Here is a 19,005-nt window from a genome sequence, read left to right as displayed (position 1 = left end):
AGTTTTTTATTTTTTGCAGGAAACCGCTGAAGCCACATACCGTATTACCTGAAGGTCAGTGAGGAATTCAAAGACGCACTACAAAGATTGCATTTTTTCCAAATGTTTTATTTTCTGACAGTTTGGTGTTTTCCTCCAATAGATCTCCATAGTTCTTTCTTGCTGAGAATGAAAAAACACTTGTGGAAACGCATGTTGTTCTTTGCTATGGCGGTTTTTTACCTTTTAAAAATGATGTGAATCAAGAACAATCATTAAATGGCATAAACTATGAATAACATGATTTGTTAGCGCCTTAGGGTACGTTCACACGAGCATATTTTTGCTGCAGATTTGCTGCTGCAGATTTTGCTCCCCATTGATTTTAATGGGTAGCAAAATCTGCCACAGCAAAAATGCAGCAGAAAATATGCACGTGTGAACGCACCCTAAGGATGTTGTCTGTTTTGACATCTGCAGAAAAAGACAACTTATCCCCTATCCACAGGATAAGGGATAAGCGTCTTATGAAGGGGGTCCGATAGCTGGGACCCCCCGTGATCTCCCAAACGGGGCCCCTGCATTGTCACTCTATGTGGGCGGCTAATGCACGTAGCGTCAACCTCTCTGAGGTTGACGGTACGCCCCTTCCTCATACAGCTCTATGGGAGAGGCGGGGAGGCCCGAAAACTGCCTCCCCACCTGTCCCATAGAAATACATGGAGGAGGCGTGTCGACCGCGATGCCACTCTGCGACTGGCACGGCACCTGCACGGGAGAGCCGCGGCAGAGCACCCGCGATCAAACACACTGAGCGTTAATGCCAGGGCCCCATTTAGGAGATCTCGGGGTGTCCCAGGGGTCGGACCCCCCGCGATCAAACACTTATCCCCATACTGTGGATAGGGGATAAGTATTTTCCGCTGCAGTTCTCCTTTAAGTTGTATTACGGAAATACAATGGACTTTTGCATGATATTCAAATTTTTCGAGTTTCACCTGTATAACATTATATAGGGACTAGATAAATAATAATGTCAATGGTTGTTTTTTTTATGGTTTCTATACATTTTTACATGTTTAGTATCTTGTCAACTGATAGACATAACTGTTGTATTAAAAATTTAGGACCAGAAGGTCTGCCATGCCGTCTTCTGATTTTGGCCTTCCCCTGGAGAATGCTGGCCTGCCGGGGGCAAGACGGATATCACAGCCTCGACGAAGACTTGCTTTAACCTTGCCTGGTTCTGATCAGTTTAACACAGCTCTTCCAGCCAAGATGGAGCTCTCAGTGCCTAAAAATGAATTGCTTCAGCCATCCTGGGAAAAAGAATCACTTGGTCCACTTCTGACCACCAATTCAATTTTAGCCAGTGGTCTGAAGCTGTCCTCTCAATCCATGTTCTCATCAAACCTCTCTTGCACCCATAACTCTATTCTGAGTGCTGGCTCTTCTATGACTTCCAATTCATCTCTAGGCAATAAATCTTTGTCTACATCATTTTCACCTTCATCTTCTAAGACCTTACTGACCACAAATAGTTGTCTAATATCTGAGGTTGCTTGTCCTGGCCTTTCTTCCAATATTTTACCATCCAGTAAATGTGCAGTAAGCGCTCCCTCTTCTTTATCTGCTGAGGTGCCCACTAATGTCAATTCTTTTTCCACTACTCCACTTGACACCTCATGTATTCCATTCTCTACTAAGCAAACTGGACTCTCTTTGATTCCCAAGGTTGAAACCACTAATCTTTCTTACGCAAGCAATACTATGAGTCTAGAAGGTGACTCCAGCAAGAACATGGTGACTAAGTCCACTTTTCATGGCAGAACAATTTCAGAACCACAGTCCGTTTTAATAGCTGACCAGTGGAAAGAGCTTGAAGTTGATGTACAGGCTGACACATTTTTGCCTGTATCTGTTGAACAAGAGGAGCAGTTCAGCGAAATATCCTCATCAGAAGTTGAGGTATATTTAAGAAGAAGCATATGGGAATGGGAGGGAGCTGGTAAGTTTAAAAGCTTATAGATTTGTGTTTTTACTTTGCAGTTCTCCATGGATTTTGGCCCATCACAACCCCCTCAAGCAGATAAAAGTAAATGCATTGCCCAAGAAAAACCAATGGAAAAAGAACCTGACATACTTGACATTGAGAAAGCAAACAGCCTGCTAAAGCTAAAGAAGGTCAGAGAGCTTGTTTTACAGATTTATTATTTTGTTTATTTACCGTCATATTATACCTTAAGGGTCTATTCACACATACAGTATTCTGTGCAGATTTGACGTGCAGATTTGATGCGCAGGATTTTCTGCTGCAGATTTCAATGTAAACTGAACACAGCTTGAAATCCTGCGCATCAAATCTGCGCAGAATAAGGTACGTGTGAATAGACCCTAACTGGGTATTCTCGGGATCTAAGCTTTTATCCACTATCCCGCCGCTGGGACCGCCCGCGATGTCCCTGCAGCACCCGCATTGTATGCGGGTCTGCGTCTCCAGTGTCGGAAACTTCCAGGTTTCCGAGACTGGAGACGTGACGTAACGCCACGCCCCCACCGTAACATCATGCCATGCCCCCTCCATTCATCTCTATTGGAGGGGGCGTGGCATGACATCACGGTGGGGGCATGTCACATCTCCAGTCTCGGAAACCCGGAAGTTTCCGACACTGGAGACGCAGTCCCACATACAATGCGGTTGCTGCAGGGACATTGCGGGGGGTCCCAGCGGTGGGCCCCCCGCGATCAGACATTTTATCCCCTATCCTCTGGATAGGGGATAAAAGCTTAGATCCCGGAATACCTCTTTAATGGGGCATGGATTGCTATATTCCTGTTCAAGACTCCTATTTCCTTTTGCACAAAGCCATAAGAAAGGTATAACCATATGAATAAGGTATTGCTGGCTTCAGCCACCACTAGGCAGAATACAGGAGCTTTTAGTATTGAGTTCAGTGGGGATTGCATAAATCAGTTTGAATGAGAATTGTAAGAAATTTCTTTATGTGCATACTATTTGTGTAATACTACATTTTAGAGAGGGGGAAATATGGAGATTTATCAAAATCTGTGCAGAGGAAAGGTTGATCAGTTTCCCATATCAACCAATCAGATTGTTTCTTTATTTTTTAGAGGCCTACCTGTACACCGTTGGTATTTAGGACCATGGCTGCTCGCCGGGGAGTGATCGGAACGTGATGACTGCTGATATCTATCAGCAGCCATCCTGACACATCTCCTAGGGGGGTCTTGAGACCCCTCCATAATGGCGATCGCTGTGATTTGCCAGTCAATTCTGACCGGCGAATCACAGTTTTTTAGGGCCAGTCGGGTCTCTGAAGGATAGGAGTGAGGTGGCAGGGGTCCACCCCTCCTATCCCTGTAATTGGTCGGTCAGGACTGACCAATTGCAGATCGGGGTTGGGGGATTAAATTTAATTTCCCCTGCTCTGCCCACCCATGGTAGTCCGGGCAGAACCGGGGGAACATTGGGAGCAGCGGTGGCGGAGGTGACTTACCCTCGGCAGCCTCGGTGTGATCCAAGTGACGGTAGCGGTGTGATCCGGCGGGCGACGATCCTCGGTGAGTTGCTGGCTGCCTAGCAACATCTGAAGGACTACAGCAGTGGTCTCTAAACTGTGGTCCTCCCGATCTTGCAAAACTACAACTCCCAGCATGCCCAGACAGCCATTTGCAAGATCTGGAGGGGCACAGTTTGGGGATTACTGTGCAGTGGTCTCTAAACTGTGCCCCTCTAGATCTTGCAAAACTACAACTCCCAGCATGCCTTTCAGCTGTCAGTACATGCGGGGAGTTGTAGTTTTGCAACAGCTGGAGGCACACTGATTGAGAAACACTGAGTTAGGATTTGTTACCTAACTCAATGTTTCCCCACCAGTGTGCCTCAAGCTGTGGCAAAACAACTTCCAGCATGCACAGTCTGTCAGTGCATGCTGATAGTTGTAGTTTTGCAACAGCTGGATGTTTGGGCCCCCCCCCCCCAAAGTCACACGGGCGGAGGTTTACAGTGAGTTTCCCAATGCGAGTTTGAGCTGCGGCAAATCTTCTGCCGCAGCTCAAACTCCCTTCGGGAAACTGGCTGTGAACCCCTCCCATGTGAATGTACCTTAAAAAAAACTACACTACACTAAGAATATCTCGTTTGGCAGTAATTCCTAAATGGAGCCTTCAGCTGTTGCAAAACAACAACTCCCAGCATTGCCGGACAGCCATTGACTGTCCAGACATGCTGGGAGTTTTGCACCAGCTGGGGGCACCCTGTGTGGGAAATAATCCCGTAGGATATTTTTGGTGGAGGAGGCAAACGCCATGCTTGCATCCGGTTCCGTCATTATGCAAATCCCTAATTTAGGCCTCAAATGCGCATGGCGTTCTCTCACTCCTGAGCCCTGTCGTATTTCGAGGCAACAGTTTACGTCCACATATGGGGTATTTCTGTATTCAGGAGATTTGGTGTTACAACTTTTATGGGAATTTTTTTCCTTTTACCCCTATTTTTTTTACACTAACATGGTGATGTTGCCCCATACTTTTCATTTTCAGAAGATGTAAAAGGAGAAAAAGACCCCCAAAATTTGTAACACAATTTCTCCCAAGTAGGGAAATACCCCATATGTGGACTTAGTGCTCTGTGGGCACACAACAGGGCTCAGGAGTGAGAGTGCACTATGTATATTTGAGGCCTAAATTCGTGATTTGCATTGGAATGCATGATAGTTGCAGGGTGCAGTGAGCATTTACACCCCACAGGTGTCTGATAGATTTTTGGAACAGTGGTCCGAGAAAATGAAAAATGTAATTTTTCATATGCACAGTACACTGTTCCAAAAATCTGTCACACACTAGTGGGGTGTAAATGCTCACAGCACCCCTTGTTATGTTCCTTGAAGTGAGTAGTTTCCCAAATATTGTGCCATGTGTTTTTTTTTGTTTGTTTGTTTTTTTTTTTTTTGCTGTTCTGGCACCATAGGGGCTTCCTAAATGCGAAATGCCCCCCAAAAACCATTTTGGAAAAATTCTCTCTCCAAAAACCAAATTTTGCTCCTTCTCTTCTGAGCACTGTAGTGCGCCCGCAGGGCACTTTACGTCCACATTTGGGGTATTTATATACTCAGATGAAATGGGGTTACAAATTGAGGCGGTGGCATTTTCTTCTATTACCCCTTGTGAAAATGAAAAATTTGGGGTAGCACCAGCATTTTATTGGAAAAATCTAGTTTTTCATTTTCACGTCCCACTTTAATGAAAGTTTGTCAAACACCTGTGAGGTGTTAAGGCTCCCTGTACCCCTTGTTACGTTCCTTGATGGGTGTAGTTTCCCAAGTAATGTGCCATTGTTGCTCATTCCCTTCTGAGCCCTCTAGTGCACCTACAGAGCACTTTACATCCACATAAGAGGTATTTCCTTACTTGAGAGAAATTGGGTTACTATTTTGGGGGGGGGGGGGGCTTTTTCTCCTTTTTACCCCTTGTAAAATTGAAAAAAAAATGGGGCTACAAGAACGTGCCAGTGTAAAAAATTGAGATTTTGGATTTTATCCTCCAATTTGCTGCTATTCCTGTGAAACACCCAAAGGGTTAAAGTGTACCTGTCATCAACAAAAAGTTTTTATATTATGTAGATAATACAATTATATGTATATTTGTAATATACATTGGTTAAAAAATTTGTATATTTATGGGTGAAAAAGTGCTGTCTCTGCAGCTATTGCCTGTGAGGAGTCCAAATACAGGAAGTGAGGACAGGACAAGCAGGGATCTGTGCAGGCTCCTGGCTTGTCAGTCATCCTCATATGTGAGCCCGTAGCATGTCACAGAGCCTCACTACACAGAGCCCTGCTTGTCCTCACTCACTTCCTGTATTTGGACTCCTCCTAGAGACACACAGGCAATAGCTGCAGGGACAAAAATATACACATTTTTTAACCAATGTATATTACAAGTATAGATGGAATATAGATAGAATTATCTACTTTATATAAAAAGTTTTTGTTAATGACAGGTACACTTTTACAAACTTTCTGAATGTCATTTTAAATACTTTTAGGGGTGCAGTTTTCGTAATGGGGTCAATTATGGGGTATTTCTAACATAAAGACCCTCAATTTCATGTCAAAACTGAACTGGTCTCTGAACTGGTTTTTGAAATTTTTGTGAAAAATTTAGAAATTGCTTCTAAACGTTGAAGCCCTCTAATGTCTTCAAAAAGTAAAAACATGTCAACTTTATGATCCCAACATAAAGTAGACAAATTGTATATGTGAATCAATATATAATTTATTTGGCATGTCCATTTTCCTTGCTATGGGGATTTGCTCCTACTCTGGACAGTTCCTAACATGGACAGAGGTGTCAGCAGAGAGCACTGTGGTCAGACAGAATAGAACTATACAACTTCCTCTGTAGTATACAACAGCTGATAAGTACTGGAAGGATTAAGATTTTTTAATGGAAGTAATTTACAAATCTGTTTAACTTTCTGGCACCAGTTGATTTGAAAACATTTTTTCCACCGGAGAACCCATTTAATGTCAAAATGGGCTTCGTCATTAAGGGGTTTAAAATTAAGTAGCAATCTGGTGGTTGCTATGGGCAACTGGTCAACTTTTCCTCTGCACAGGTTTTAATAAATTTGTGCTTAGGCTCACGCGCAACATTTCAAGCTCCCAATGTGGGGCAAAAAGCTCAAAAAACAATGATAAATCTCCCCCAAATAGGGGAATCTTGGCCCACTCCTCATAAGATACTGATCCAGCTGTCTAAGGTGTGAAGGGTGCTTCTCCAGACTACGTGTTTCATCTCCTTTCACAGACATCCAATAGGATTCATATTAGGGCTAATAGAAGCCACTTCAGAAAAGTCCAGTGTTTTGCTCTTAGCCATTCTTGGGTGTTTTTAGTTGGGTCATTATCCTTGGAGGACCCATGACCTGCGACTGAGACCAAGCTTCCTGACACCGAGCAGCACGTTTCGCTGCAGAATGCCTTCAATGTCTTGAGATTTCATTGTACTTTGTACAGATTTAAGAGACCCTGTGCCAGATGGAGCAAGGCAGCTCCAAAGCATAACCTAGCCTATACTGTGCTTTACAGTAGGTACAGTGGGGGGCAGTTTTCAAAACCTTTGCAGAGGAAAAGTGATTATATTGATTATTTCATTTCTCTAAATGAAAGAAGCGATCTAATTGGTTGCTATGGGCAACTGGTCCAGTTTTCCTCTGTGCAGGTTTTGATAAATCTCCCCCTGTGTTCTTTTCTTTGTATGCTTCATTTTGCTTCTGTGAGTATAGAGCTGTTGTGTCCTGATTTGTATTCTATTGAATGTCTGTGGAAGAAGCTGAGACAGCTAGAGCAGTATCTTATGAGGAGTGGGCCAAGATACCGGTAGACAAGTGCAGAAGTCTCATTGAGAGATACGGAAATCACTTGATTTTAGTTACTGCCTCAAAAGGTTGTGCAACAAAATATTTAAGGAGATATCCCATGGATAAAAATGTATCCCTTATCCGCAAGATAGGGGATAAGCTTTGGATCATGGGGGGGGGGGTCCGAGTGCTGGGGCCCCCTGCGATCGCCTGTATGGAGCACTGGCTCTCCCCTGGATCTGCACGTCACAACCTTCGCCCGAAGTGGGGGCAACCACGCCCCCTCCATATATCTCTATGGGAGAGCCAAAGATAGCCAAATGTCTCTCTCATAGAAATATATGGAGCGGCGTGGCGGCCCCCACTTCGGCTGGGGGTTGTGACATGCCGCTCCAGGGGAGAGCTGGGGCTCCATACAGGAGATCGTGGGGGGCCCCAGTGCTCTGATTCCCTGCGTTCTAAAACTTATACGCCTGTATCGATGACGGACCATCATTTTTGTCCAGGCCAGTTTCATTATTTTGATTTTCAAAATGGTTCTGTTGAACCACAGTTCATAAGCAATGACTCATTTTCATCAGGTAATTTTCAGTAAGTTTTTTATTCGTTATTTCTTTTGCCAGTTACAAGTTATTTCAGGGAGCATTGTGTTTTTTTTCTCTATAATGGAAGGGTACCAACAATTTTGCCTGTCTGTATATTCTTGTGCTCCAGGCAGCATGAAATGAGTGTCAGGTTCCCTTTAAATATTTATTCTTTTCATTTTACTGGTGTCTCTGACCTTTCCAAGTATTCCATACAGCCAAAGACAATCAGAAGTAACAGGGTCTCCAGGGTGAGTGAGTGGTTGGATTTACAAAAATAATGCTTTCCATTAAACAACAGCAAAAATAATGACATCCCAAAATCACATATGAGGACAATAGAATCGCTGGCACTGCTTCTCTGCTGCAGGGATGTGGAATTCCTATCGCCCGACGCCCGGGACTAGCAGTTTTGGGCGCCGGGCAGGTGAATTTGTTCGGCCCTTAGCCCGGCTTCGGGCAAGCAGGGCCGGGCCTGACAAGAGCGGCGGCGATCTGCAGTCTGTATGGAGCGGGCTCCCGACTCCTACCCGCTCCATACTCTGCAGCCTGTGCGGTAAATGTAAAAAAAAATACCAAACCACAGATTTGCAATTTTTATAATATCCCCAAAAAAAAGTTAAAAAGTGGTTAAAAAGTCAGATCAATACCAAAATGGTACCGATACAAAAAACAGATTATGGCGCAAAAAATGAGCCCTCATACAGCCTGGTATGCGGAAAAAAAATAAAGCTACAGGGGTTAAAAAATGGCAATTAAAAAAATTAGAAAAAGTTCAGAATTAGTAAAACATGACGTAAATTATACAAATCTGGTATTGCTGTAATCAAGCGGCCTAAAGTATAAAACTAACCTGTTACCTCAACCACAAGGTAAATGGCGTAGAAAAGAAAACCACCAAATCTGCTAAATTATCTTTTACTATTTCAATTTCACTTCCCTTAAAAAATAATAATAAAAAATATATATATATATATATATATATATATATTTGGTTCAGAGAATATGTTATTGAAAAATTTAAAGGTATCATTATAGTAGGTATTTATGGCTATTATAGGGCGAGGAGGAAAAAATTAGAGCGTAAAAGCGAAAATTGGCCCGGACAAGTAGATTTTGCTCCATTTTAGTCCCGTGGACAAGTAGTTTTTTTATAAAATTTCCACACCCCTGTGCTGTAAATTATACGAGGTGTGAATGGGAGTTTATGCTTATCCAAAACTTCTCTTATGTAGTGGCGCTCAATCCCAGACTGTCTCCTCTCAAGAAAATGCACATATTATACTGCATGTGTTCCTGTCGTGTTGGAATAAAGAAGATTTTACTGCTAAAACAGTTAGTGCCGTCTCATCTAGTGTTGACTAGCACTTGCATTACAGCACCATCAGGTGTGGGTCCTGTGCATGAAGATGGGACTAAACGGCGCCCAGAGATAATTGAAGCATATTACACAGTGATATAACTTGGCATCATGGGCTCTAAGGCTGAAGAAATTAAAAATCCCTTTCAATAAATGTTACCGTTTCATTATATGTTTTTTGTTGCATTTTTATCTGTAATCTTTACTTTATATTTTGCAGATGAATTTAATTTCTTCTGCATGCTGCTCCCTGGTGAATTCACCCAAGTTCTCTGATCCTTCAGACCTTACCCGGGAGGATATTAAGTCTTTGTGTGAATATATTGCACAGTATGATCCAGAGTTTATATTAAAGGTGAGACTGTATCAGTCAGTATTTTCTGTTAATGCATCATGTGTCAGAAGTTGTAGTGAAGCAACAACGTGTCTGAGAATTAATGATGAAATTCTGTTTTATAGCTAAGATAATTATTTGTCCTCTGCAGGTTGCTCTTTATACACGACAGGAGCTCAATATACGCACAACTGCAAATTTCCTACTTGCCTTGTCTGCTTTTCTTCCTCCCTGTCGACCACATCTACGTAGATACCTGTGCTCCTCTGTACAGCTGCCTAGCGACTGGATGGATGTCCCACGGATGTATCAGGTTTGACTTTGAAATCTGTATGAACTTGATATATTGTCTATTTAGTCTGCCCTTATTTGTTATTATGTATATCTTAGGATAGATATATATTTATCCCAGGCATGTTCACATTTACTTACCGTGTGAATTTACCAACCACATCTGCTGGAAGTCTTTTCCAAGCATCTACTTCTCTTTCAGTAAAATAATATTTTCTGACATTGGATTTGATATCCCCCTCCTTGTTCTTGTTTTTAGTTTCTTATTTAAATCACTTCCTTCTTGAACCTTATTTAACATATTTAAAGCTTTCAATCATCTATCTATCGATCGATCGATCTAATCATGCAAACCTGTCTAGTAATTTGGATACAATACGCATTACATTTTTATTTTCTATCCAGAGCTTAGCAGGGAAAGGAGATAAAATGGCTCCTCTGCCTTCAAGCCTCCGTACAGCATTGACCCTCAAGTTCCAAAAGTTCAGTGAATATCAGCTGGCAAAATACAATACCCGTAAACAACGAGGGAAACATGCCTCCCAGAAAAAGAAGGAAAAGATGGTTCGAGTAAGAGCCTTTTGTCTAAATGTTTGCTCTTATTGTGAGAAAGTCTTATGACTTGGGCTTTGTACACGTAATGCTTGGGCTCTATGGTAGATTTGTGTTTTATTGGCCGTACGTATTGCAGCTGATGCGGTAAATATTGGTATACTTCTTATGCAACTGTATTAAATAATACCACAAGAAAAGTTTATCAGGTGAATTACATAGACTTGGATACATCTAGGTCATACGCTTAGTGATGTCTTTCAAATGTTTAAAACGTAGGCTTTAAAGGAGTACTCTGCCTCTAGACATGTTATCCCCTTTCCAAAGGATAGGGGATAACATGTCTGATCACGGGGACCCCTGCTATCTCCGCTGTGGCCCCCAGTCATCCGCTACACAGAGCGAACTCCGCTTCGATGACTGGGGGGGGGGGGGGGGGCGGGGGGATCACAGTCGCCTAGCCCCCTCCATTCTTGTCTATGGGAGGAAGCGTTATGGCTAGTACATGTTATCGGATAGGGGACAACATGTCTGATTGCCAGAGACCCCGCTGCTGGGACACCCCGCGATCTCCGTACCGGCACTGCGGTATTACGGCCACGGAAGCCTGGAGCTTCCATGATTGTGACGTCAAGCCTCGCCACCTTCATTCATGTCTATGGGAGGGGGCGTGACGGCTAGTACACAGCCGTCACGCCTCCTCCCATAGACATGAATGGAGGGGGCATGGCGACTGTGGTCGGCAGTCATCCGGCTCGGAGCGGAGTTCGCTCCATGCACCGGATGACTGAGGGGCCACAGTGGAGATCGTGGGGGTCCCCAGCAGCTGGACCCCTGCGATCAGACATGTTATCCCCTATCCATTGCATAGGGGATAACATGTCTAGGAGTGGAGTAAAAAGAAGAAAACACGGGGGCACTCACGTGTTCTCGCGTGACCTGAGGAAGTGCCGGGATCAGCACGAAATAGCTATTGTCCCACACGCTTGCCCCTGGCGCCCCGACAGAACATGTGTTCAGCTGCTACCTGAATAAAAAAGCCTGCTTTGACCGAAGTACCAGGAGTGCCCCCGTGTTTTCTTCTTTTTACTTTGTTACTTTGTATCTCTATACATGGGTTGTGCACCAGGTGAATTCTACCACTGCAGGAGTTGCTGTCTCACCGCTGCACCAGTCAAGTACCCTGTTGTTCACTACTAAATATATACACCAGTGCCAGCATCTGTTCCTTTTTCAATGTATAGGAGGGGAGTACCCCTTTAAGTGTTATGTGAATAGACTGTTAACTTTGTTATACACTTTGTTATGTATGAATACGCCTCTCAAAATATTTTTGTTTTTGTTTTTTAGGTTTCAAAGGTTTTGAGATGTGGTAGAAATTTTCGTAAACTGCAAACTTTATTTAAAGCTCTAGAGGAGCAGGTGAGCTCCTCACTTTAGAGAGATATTATCACGTTTACTACCTGTCAGCAGGTTATTGCTGTTGTAATATTTATTGTCCTAAAATATCTTCTCACAGGTGGAACCTCCTACTTCTAGTACTGGAAAGAAAACTAAAGACATGTTCTCCATGAAGAGCCTGATAAAAAGATTACATATTTCTAAGCCAGCTAATCACATCATGAGCCTGCTTGGATGCAGGTAAATATGTCCTTCCTTGTGCATCTTTCTTTTCTGTTATGTTTCTCCAGAATCTTTTTTTATCCTTGTTTTTTGTATTACTTTCATTATCTTTCTCACCATTCTCCTTACAATTTATAAAATTTGCACCATGATCTTTATCTGATCTTGTTTTTACTGTTTTGTTTTCAGGTATCCCAAAGACCTAAATTCATTCTCTCGCAGTGGTCTTGAAGGTCCTTGGCAGTCTCATCTATCTGGCCAGAGAATGAAATTAAAGCAACCTGAAACATGGGAAAGGGAATTGAGTCAGAAAGGAAATACAGGACCTGTATGGGAAGGTTTGCTTGGTGAGTAACAAAAAGTAAAAGGACAGAAATATGTGTACAAATTGTCACTGTGCCAAACATCTTCTTGTTTTGCTTGACAGACAATCATAAAGTACCTTTCATGGCTTTATTAAGGAATCTGAGAAATCTCATCAGAGCAGGTATCAGTAAGAAACACCATATGGAAGTAAATGCACGTTTGTCCAACAAGGTATGAAATGATTGCACTCTACTTTATCTAGTTTTTACTTGTTTGGGCCATCTCTGATCAATGTTATCATTTGACAATTTTTTTTTGTAGAATTCAGTCATCAAAAGCCGTCTTTTCCCTTTCCGCTTTCTCTCTGCATACAAAGTCATTAAAGAACTAGAGGGTCAGCTAACTAGATCAGGTCAGTTGGCTTTTAAATACATGTGGATTGTAATGATCTTAAAAATGACCTGTTAGCTCTCTTGACATGTCTGTTTTAGTAAATACAGCAATCCGTTATGTTACAGTGTCCTCAACATACAATAGTTTCAACATACAATGGTCTTTCCTGGACCATTGTAACTTGAAACCATACTCAACATACAATGGCAAAAACAGTTTAAACATAGTGTAAATTAATAATGACATAATGACATTAGTCAAAGTAGTGGCATCCCGTTGGTCAAAGAGTTTATTTATTTATTTATTTTTTGAGAAATACATTACACTTGTCCATGGGCTGCCTCTGATAGTTCAGTTTAATGCTCAGTTCCCAGGCTGTTTTTTTGGGCTTATAAAAATGGCCCAACATACTGTGTGTGTGTGTACATAGCCTAACCTGAATTTAGCTTAATAGGACTGAGCTACAAAATGAAACACTGCACATAGACAAGAGCAGGGGGGAAAAATTTAAATCTCTTAACTTTTTCCCCCCTCCCCCATCCCCACTGCTCCTGCAAGTATTACTCACTTTCAATTCACTAGTAAAAATGCATCTGCAGGGATCAAAATGAATTATCAATTCACTTAGGGATCAGATTACAGCTGCTGACCATAGAAGTCAATGGGGAGGGGGAGGCAAAGGAGAAGACAGCTGTGGAGAGATAGAGCCAGAGAGAGAGAGAAAGGTACAGATACACAGCATTGCCACAGCGTACAGCAATTGTTATATTTCATCCAAGTGCTGGATTGTGAGTGTGAGACAAAGATAGGGAAGCAGCGCTGGAAAGTTTGTGAACACTTCAGAGTTTTCTATATTTCTGCATAAATTTGACATAAAACTACCGTACATCAGATTTTCACACGTCCTAAAAGTAAAAAACGAGAACCATATCAAATGGAGCTTTTATTTGAGTAAAATGATCCAATATCACATATCATTAAGTGGCTAAGGTATGTAAACTTTTAGGCTGTGTTCAAATTAGGTAATTAGCAGTACCTCAACTAATTACTGTATGTGTTTTGCCACAAATGACTGAAATTGCTGTAAAAACTAAATACGGTAAAATGCTGCAATCTTTGGTAATTGGCCATAAGATATAGGCCGTATGCTCTTATGTGTTACAGCAATATGCTTTGTGGTGTGTGTTTTATATGCAACAAATGATAAAAAAAACAAAAAAAAATAAAGCACTCATTAGGTCGACACTGCTTTAGGATTATTAGATAGGCAGCCTGTTCTATTTAAAGAACAGGGATCTATCAAAGTCTAATCTTCAAAATACTATTTTTAGAAGTGTTTCACTGTAGGAACAAAGATTTCTGAGGAAGAGATGTTGATCGGAAATGCCATCATGTTCGTAAAGGTTACAAAACCAACTCTAGAGAGTTTGGACTCCACTAATCCACATTCATACAGATTGGCCATGGTTTACTAATAGTGGAGTGTAGTTTTCTTTGTGTTTTTTTTTTTTTCCCCAACAGATATTTTCCCACAGTATTTACTAAGGTTTCCCTACATTTTGCACTTTTCCCTACGTTTTGCTTTTTTTACACATGCTCTGAGCTGTGGGGTTTTCTTTAGCTCCAATACACCACATTTTCTGTGGCAACCATAGTAAATATGTTGGGATTTTTTGAAAATGACCAACAAAGATCACGCCAAGAGTAAGGTGTATAATAGTCCACGAGGTCACAAAGAAACCCATAGTAACTTCTAAGCTAATGTTAAAGAGCTTATCCAGCGTACAAAAACAGAGATGAACTCTTCAAAAAAAAAAATATAAAACCCTAGTCAGGCAGGTTATGTGTGGTTTTGCAGCTCAGTTCCATTAAAGAGAATGGAGCAAAGTAGTAAAACCACACACCATCTTTGGACTGGTGTGATGCTGTTTTTGGAAGAAATGTTTTTTTATTGCTGGAAAGGCCCTTATCCTGTTAAGGAGGCTGGGCATATGGGTACGTCCTTGCGTCCTGGTAGTTGAGGATGCAGGGCGTTTAAGGTCTTTTTACCTCTGTTTGAAGCATGCTCACAAGTGTGCTTTATATGCGTTAATTCCGGACATCGCTGATTAGGCCGATGCCTGGCATTAACCCTTTAGATGCTGTGGTCAAAGTTGAATGTGGTGTCTGAAATGTTAAAAAAAAAAAAAAAAACTATCCTGGCAGCTCAGCAGAGCTGATCAGGACCATTGCGATGAAATCCCCATGTCCCGATCAGATAAGAGGACGGCAGGAGGGCCTTACCTGCCTCCTCGCTGTCTGATCGGTGCTCTGATGGAGCAGGCTGGAGCAGCAGAGCACCGATAACACTGATCAATATTGTTCTATGGAGCAACATTGATCAGTGTATGCAATCTGAAGATTGTAGGGTATAGCCCCCTATGGGATCTAAAAAAAATAAAATAAAAGTTAATGAATGTGAATAAGCCCCTTCTCTAATAAAAGTTTAAATCACCACCCATTTTTAAATAAAATAATGTATTAAAAAAAACATAAACATATTTGGTATTGCCGCATGCGTTACTGTCCAAACTATTTAAAATATAAGGTTAGTTAAACCGCAAGGTCGTTGGCATATATGTAAAAACATACCAATATAATTTTTATAAAAAAAGCAATCAAAATGTCCCATCAAAACAAAAATTAAACCAATAAAAAATAGAGATCACTGTTCAAAAAATTAGCCCCATACATCCCCATATATGGAAAAATAAAGAACGTTTTATAGGGGTCAGAAAAGGACAATTTTAGACATACCGTATCGTATATAAGCCGAGTTTTTTAGCACATTTTGTTTTGCGCTGAAAATGCCCCCCTTGACTTATACTCGAGTGAGTAAAAGATATACTGACTGGGCTGCCACAAAATAAATCAATAAAGGGGACTCACCTGCCTTCGCTCACCTGTTGTCCTGGAAATTGCTCCATTCCTCTGCCGGCATCTTTATTCTGCTTCTGCCATGGCTCAATGCGTCACGTTGTTGGTCAGCAAATCGCCAGCCGCAGCGATGTCCCGCCTCAGCCGCCAATAGGCTGAGCCACAGTGTGATGCACTGAGCCATGGCATTGGTCACCTCAGCCTATCGCTGGCCAAGGTGGGACATCGCTGCGGCCGGTGATTTGCTGACTGGCAGAGTGACGCACTGAGCCACGGAAGAAGCAGGAAGAAGACAGTGGTGGAGGAACGGAGCCATTTATGGGACACCGGGGGAGCGAAGGCAGGTGAACTCCATTCATGGCTTTATTTTATGGCAGCCCGGGCAGTATATATATATATATATATATATATATATATATATATATATTATATAATTTTTTTTTTTTTTTTGTTTTGTTACAATGGGAGTTATCCATTTAATGGTATTTGCTTATGGTGGCTGTGTATGTGTGAATATGGGGGCTATGTAAGTGTGTATATGGGGGCTGGGTGAGTGTAAAATGTACCAGTAGCTGCTGCATTTCCCACCCTAGGCTTATACTTAAGTCAATAAGTTTTCCCAGTTTTTTTTGTGGTAAAATTAGGTGCCTTAGCTTATATTTGGGTCGGCTTATACTCTGGTATATATGGTAGTATAATAATAGAAAAACTATATAAATTGGGTATCGTTTTAATCGCATTGACCTACAGAATAAAAAGAATGTCATTTTTTATCATAAAGTGAACTGTGTGAAAAACCAACCCCCTAAAAAGTAGCAAAATTGCGGTCTTCTTATCAATTTCCCCCCACAAATATAAATTTTTTGGGTTTTGCGGTACATTTTATAGTAAAAGGAAAGGTAACAAAGGACAATTGGTCGCGCAAAAAACAAGCTCACTACAGACCACGGCGCAAAAAATTAGCCCTCCTATAGCCCCGTATGCAGAAAAATAAAAGTTATAGGGGTCAGAAGATGACAATTTGAAACATACTAATTTTGGTGCATGTAGTTATAATTTTTTTTTTTTTAAGTATTAAAATAAAACCTACATGAATTGGGTATCTTTGTAATTGTATACACCTACAGAATAAAGATAAGGTGTCATTTTTACAGAAAAGTGTACTGCGTAGAAACGAAAGCCCCCAAAAGTTAGAAATATTTTATTTTTTTCATTTTTTTGTTTCGCCGCAGATTGTTTTAAAATAAGTGATGTCATTACAAAGTGCACTTGGTGACACAAAAACAAGCCCTTATAGGGGTCTATAGGTGCAAAATTGAAAACATTATGATTTTTAGAAGGAGAGGAGGAAAAAACAAAAGTGCAAAAATGCTAATTGCCAGGTCTTTAAGGCCGAAATGGGCTGAGTCCTTTAAGGGGTTAAAGGAGAACTCTGGAAAAAGTTAACTTGTACCCTATGCACAGAATAGGGGATAAGTAGCTGATTGTGGAGGTTGGACTGCTGGGACCCCCCACGATCTCCGGGACTGGACCCTAGCTCTCTGTGAGAAGCACGTGCCGACTTCCGGTAGATTGCATGCGCTCCATTCATTTCTATGAGAGCGCTAATGATGCCCAAGTGCTGTACTCAGGTCTTTTTTTCCAAGCTACAATAGAAATGAATGGAGCACGTGCTACCTAAAGCACTCGCTTCTCACTGAGCGATGGGTCCCGTCCCAGCGTTGAACCCCACGCCATCAGCTACTTATCCCCTATCCTGTAGTTGGGGGAATAAGTTAATTTTTGTCGGAGTTTTCCTTTTATGTTCTTGAGTCCAATATAAGGAGGACACTGAACAAGAATGGTGGCAGGATTGCATAGAGAAATGTGCTGCTCACGAAAAATAACATTGCTACCATCTGCAGTTTGCTAAAGATCACTTGAACTAGCCAAAAGGCTATTTGAACAATTGTTTTGGATGGATGAGACCAAAATAGAGCTTTTTTGTTAACTGATAAGCATTACTTTTGGAGAAAAGAAAAGACTGCATTCCAGCAGAAAAGCTATATTGTTTGAAATTGTTCTCTTTATCTACTTTTAGAACTTGGGGTAAAATATGATGTAGTTTTAGCTCAAATTTAAGATTCTTAAAGGCTCACAAACTTTGAAGCCCATGTATCTGGTCACGATTCTGGAGTAGAGCACAGGGAAAACTGACAGGTGGAGATGGATCGTGCAGAGGGGAAAATTGTTACCTGCATATTGAGCAAGGTGTGCTGGCAATGTACATGCGCCATATACTACGGGACGCGAGTCAGGGATGAGTAAAGTTATATACTGTAAGATAGCAGGATAGGATTAATAGTCAGTTTTGGGACGCTAAACCCTATCTGCATAAAGATATGCTAGGGCATCAGTGTCCCAAAACAAGCTGGCAGATCCCTTTTAACCCTTAAAGGATGCAGGATGTATCTACACCCTGGCTGCCTGGTACTTGTACATCCTGAGAGGATGCAGGAGCTTCTTTCCCTTCATAGACCCCGGGTCCTTGCTGCTATCAACAGCTGGGGACCCACCGCTAATGGCGGACATGATCGATTATGCTGATTCCCACTATTAACCCTTCAATACTGATCGGAATACCTGCAGCACAATTGCAGGGGTATTTTATGGTAAAATGAAAGGTGTCGTTACAAAGTACAATTAGTTGCACAAAAAACAAGCCCTTATATGGCTCTGTGGATGGAAAAAGATCCATGGCTCTTAAAAGGTGAGGAGGTAAAAGCAAAAACATGAAGACAATATCTAAACTTTTTCTTTATCTTCTTTGTCTACAGAGGAACCATTCCCCTCCAATTTTACCCTCATCAATCGATTTTTTAAGAAGCAAAAGGTTATTCCTGAGCGTAGTATCAAATATTTCACTCGGCGTGACAGGAGAGCATGTTTGGCATTTCCAGTTATCCATCGCTTTCTTAAAACAGAGAAAGAAGCCATAAGGAAAGCCAGGTAAGAACTTTTCATCAGGTGACTATTGCATAGAAACATATACTTTCTGTTCATGACTTTAACTTTGTTTATCTTTAGGGAAGTAAAATTTAATAAAGATGTTTTGGAGAAGTATAAGAAATCACTGGAGGAAGCCATTCAGATATCAGCACGTTACAATATTCCGCCAATACCTGGACGTACTGTAATCCTAATGTGTGTGGATTACTCTATGTCTGATTCATGTCATGGAGCTGAAGAACTAGGCATTAGCACTGAAGCACGTAGAAAAGCACCCTCCGTAAGTGATATGACC

The 19,005-nt window shown here is 41.6% G+C and overlaps 1 protein-coding gene across 4 annotated transcripts in view; it reads left to right on the top strand.

The window, feature by feature from the left end:
• Positions 1-19,005, top strand: part of TEP1 (telomerase associated protein 1) — a 148,718-nt gene that overhangs the window by 60,525 nt on the left and 69,188 nt on the right. For all 4 annotated transcript variants that reach the window (XM_056528586.1, XM_056528585.1, XM_056528584.1 and 1 more), the window contains exons 2-14: positions 20-54; positions 1,107-1,947; positions 2,029-2,163; positions 9,528-9,662; positions 9,793-9,954; positions 10,338-10,502; positions 11,835-11,906; positions 12,004-12,125; positions 12,297-12,454; positions 12,535-12,644; positions 12,735-12,825; positions 18,539-18,710; positions 18,789-18,990. In XM_056528586.1, coding sequence (XP_056384561.1) covers positions 1,123-1,947; positions 2,029-2,163; positions 9,528-9,662; positions 9,793-9,954; positions 10,338-10,502; positions 11,835-11,906; positions 12,004-12,125; positions 12,297-12,454; positions 12,535-12,644; positions 12,735-12,825; positions 18,539-18,710; positions 18,789-18,990 — 2,349 coding nt within the window. In that variant the 5' untranslated portion in view covers positions 20-54; positions 1,107-1,122. The remainder of the gene's footprint in view (positions 1-19; positions 55-1,106; positions 1,948-2,028; positions 2,164-9,527; positions 9,663-9,792; positions 9,955-10,337; positions 10,503-11,834; positions 11,907-12,003; positions 12,126-12,296; positions 12,455-12,534; positions 12,645-12,734; positions 12,826-18,538; positions 18,711-18,788; positions 18,991-19,005) is intronic.

Source organism: Hyla sarda, chromosome 1 (assembly GCF_029499605.1).
Source record: "Hyla sarda isolate aHylSar1 chromosome 1, aHylSar1.hap1, whole genome shotgun sequence".
Classification (NCBI taxonomy): domain Eukaryota; kingdom Metazoa; phylum Chordata; class Amphibia; order Anura; family Hylidae; genus Hyla; species Hyla sarda.
Note: the sequence above shows the minus strand (reverse complement) of the source record. Positions and strands in the feature narration are given on the sequence as shown.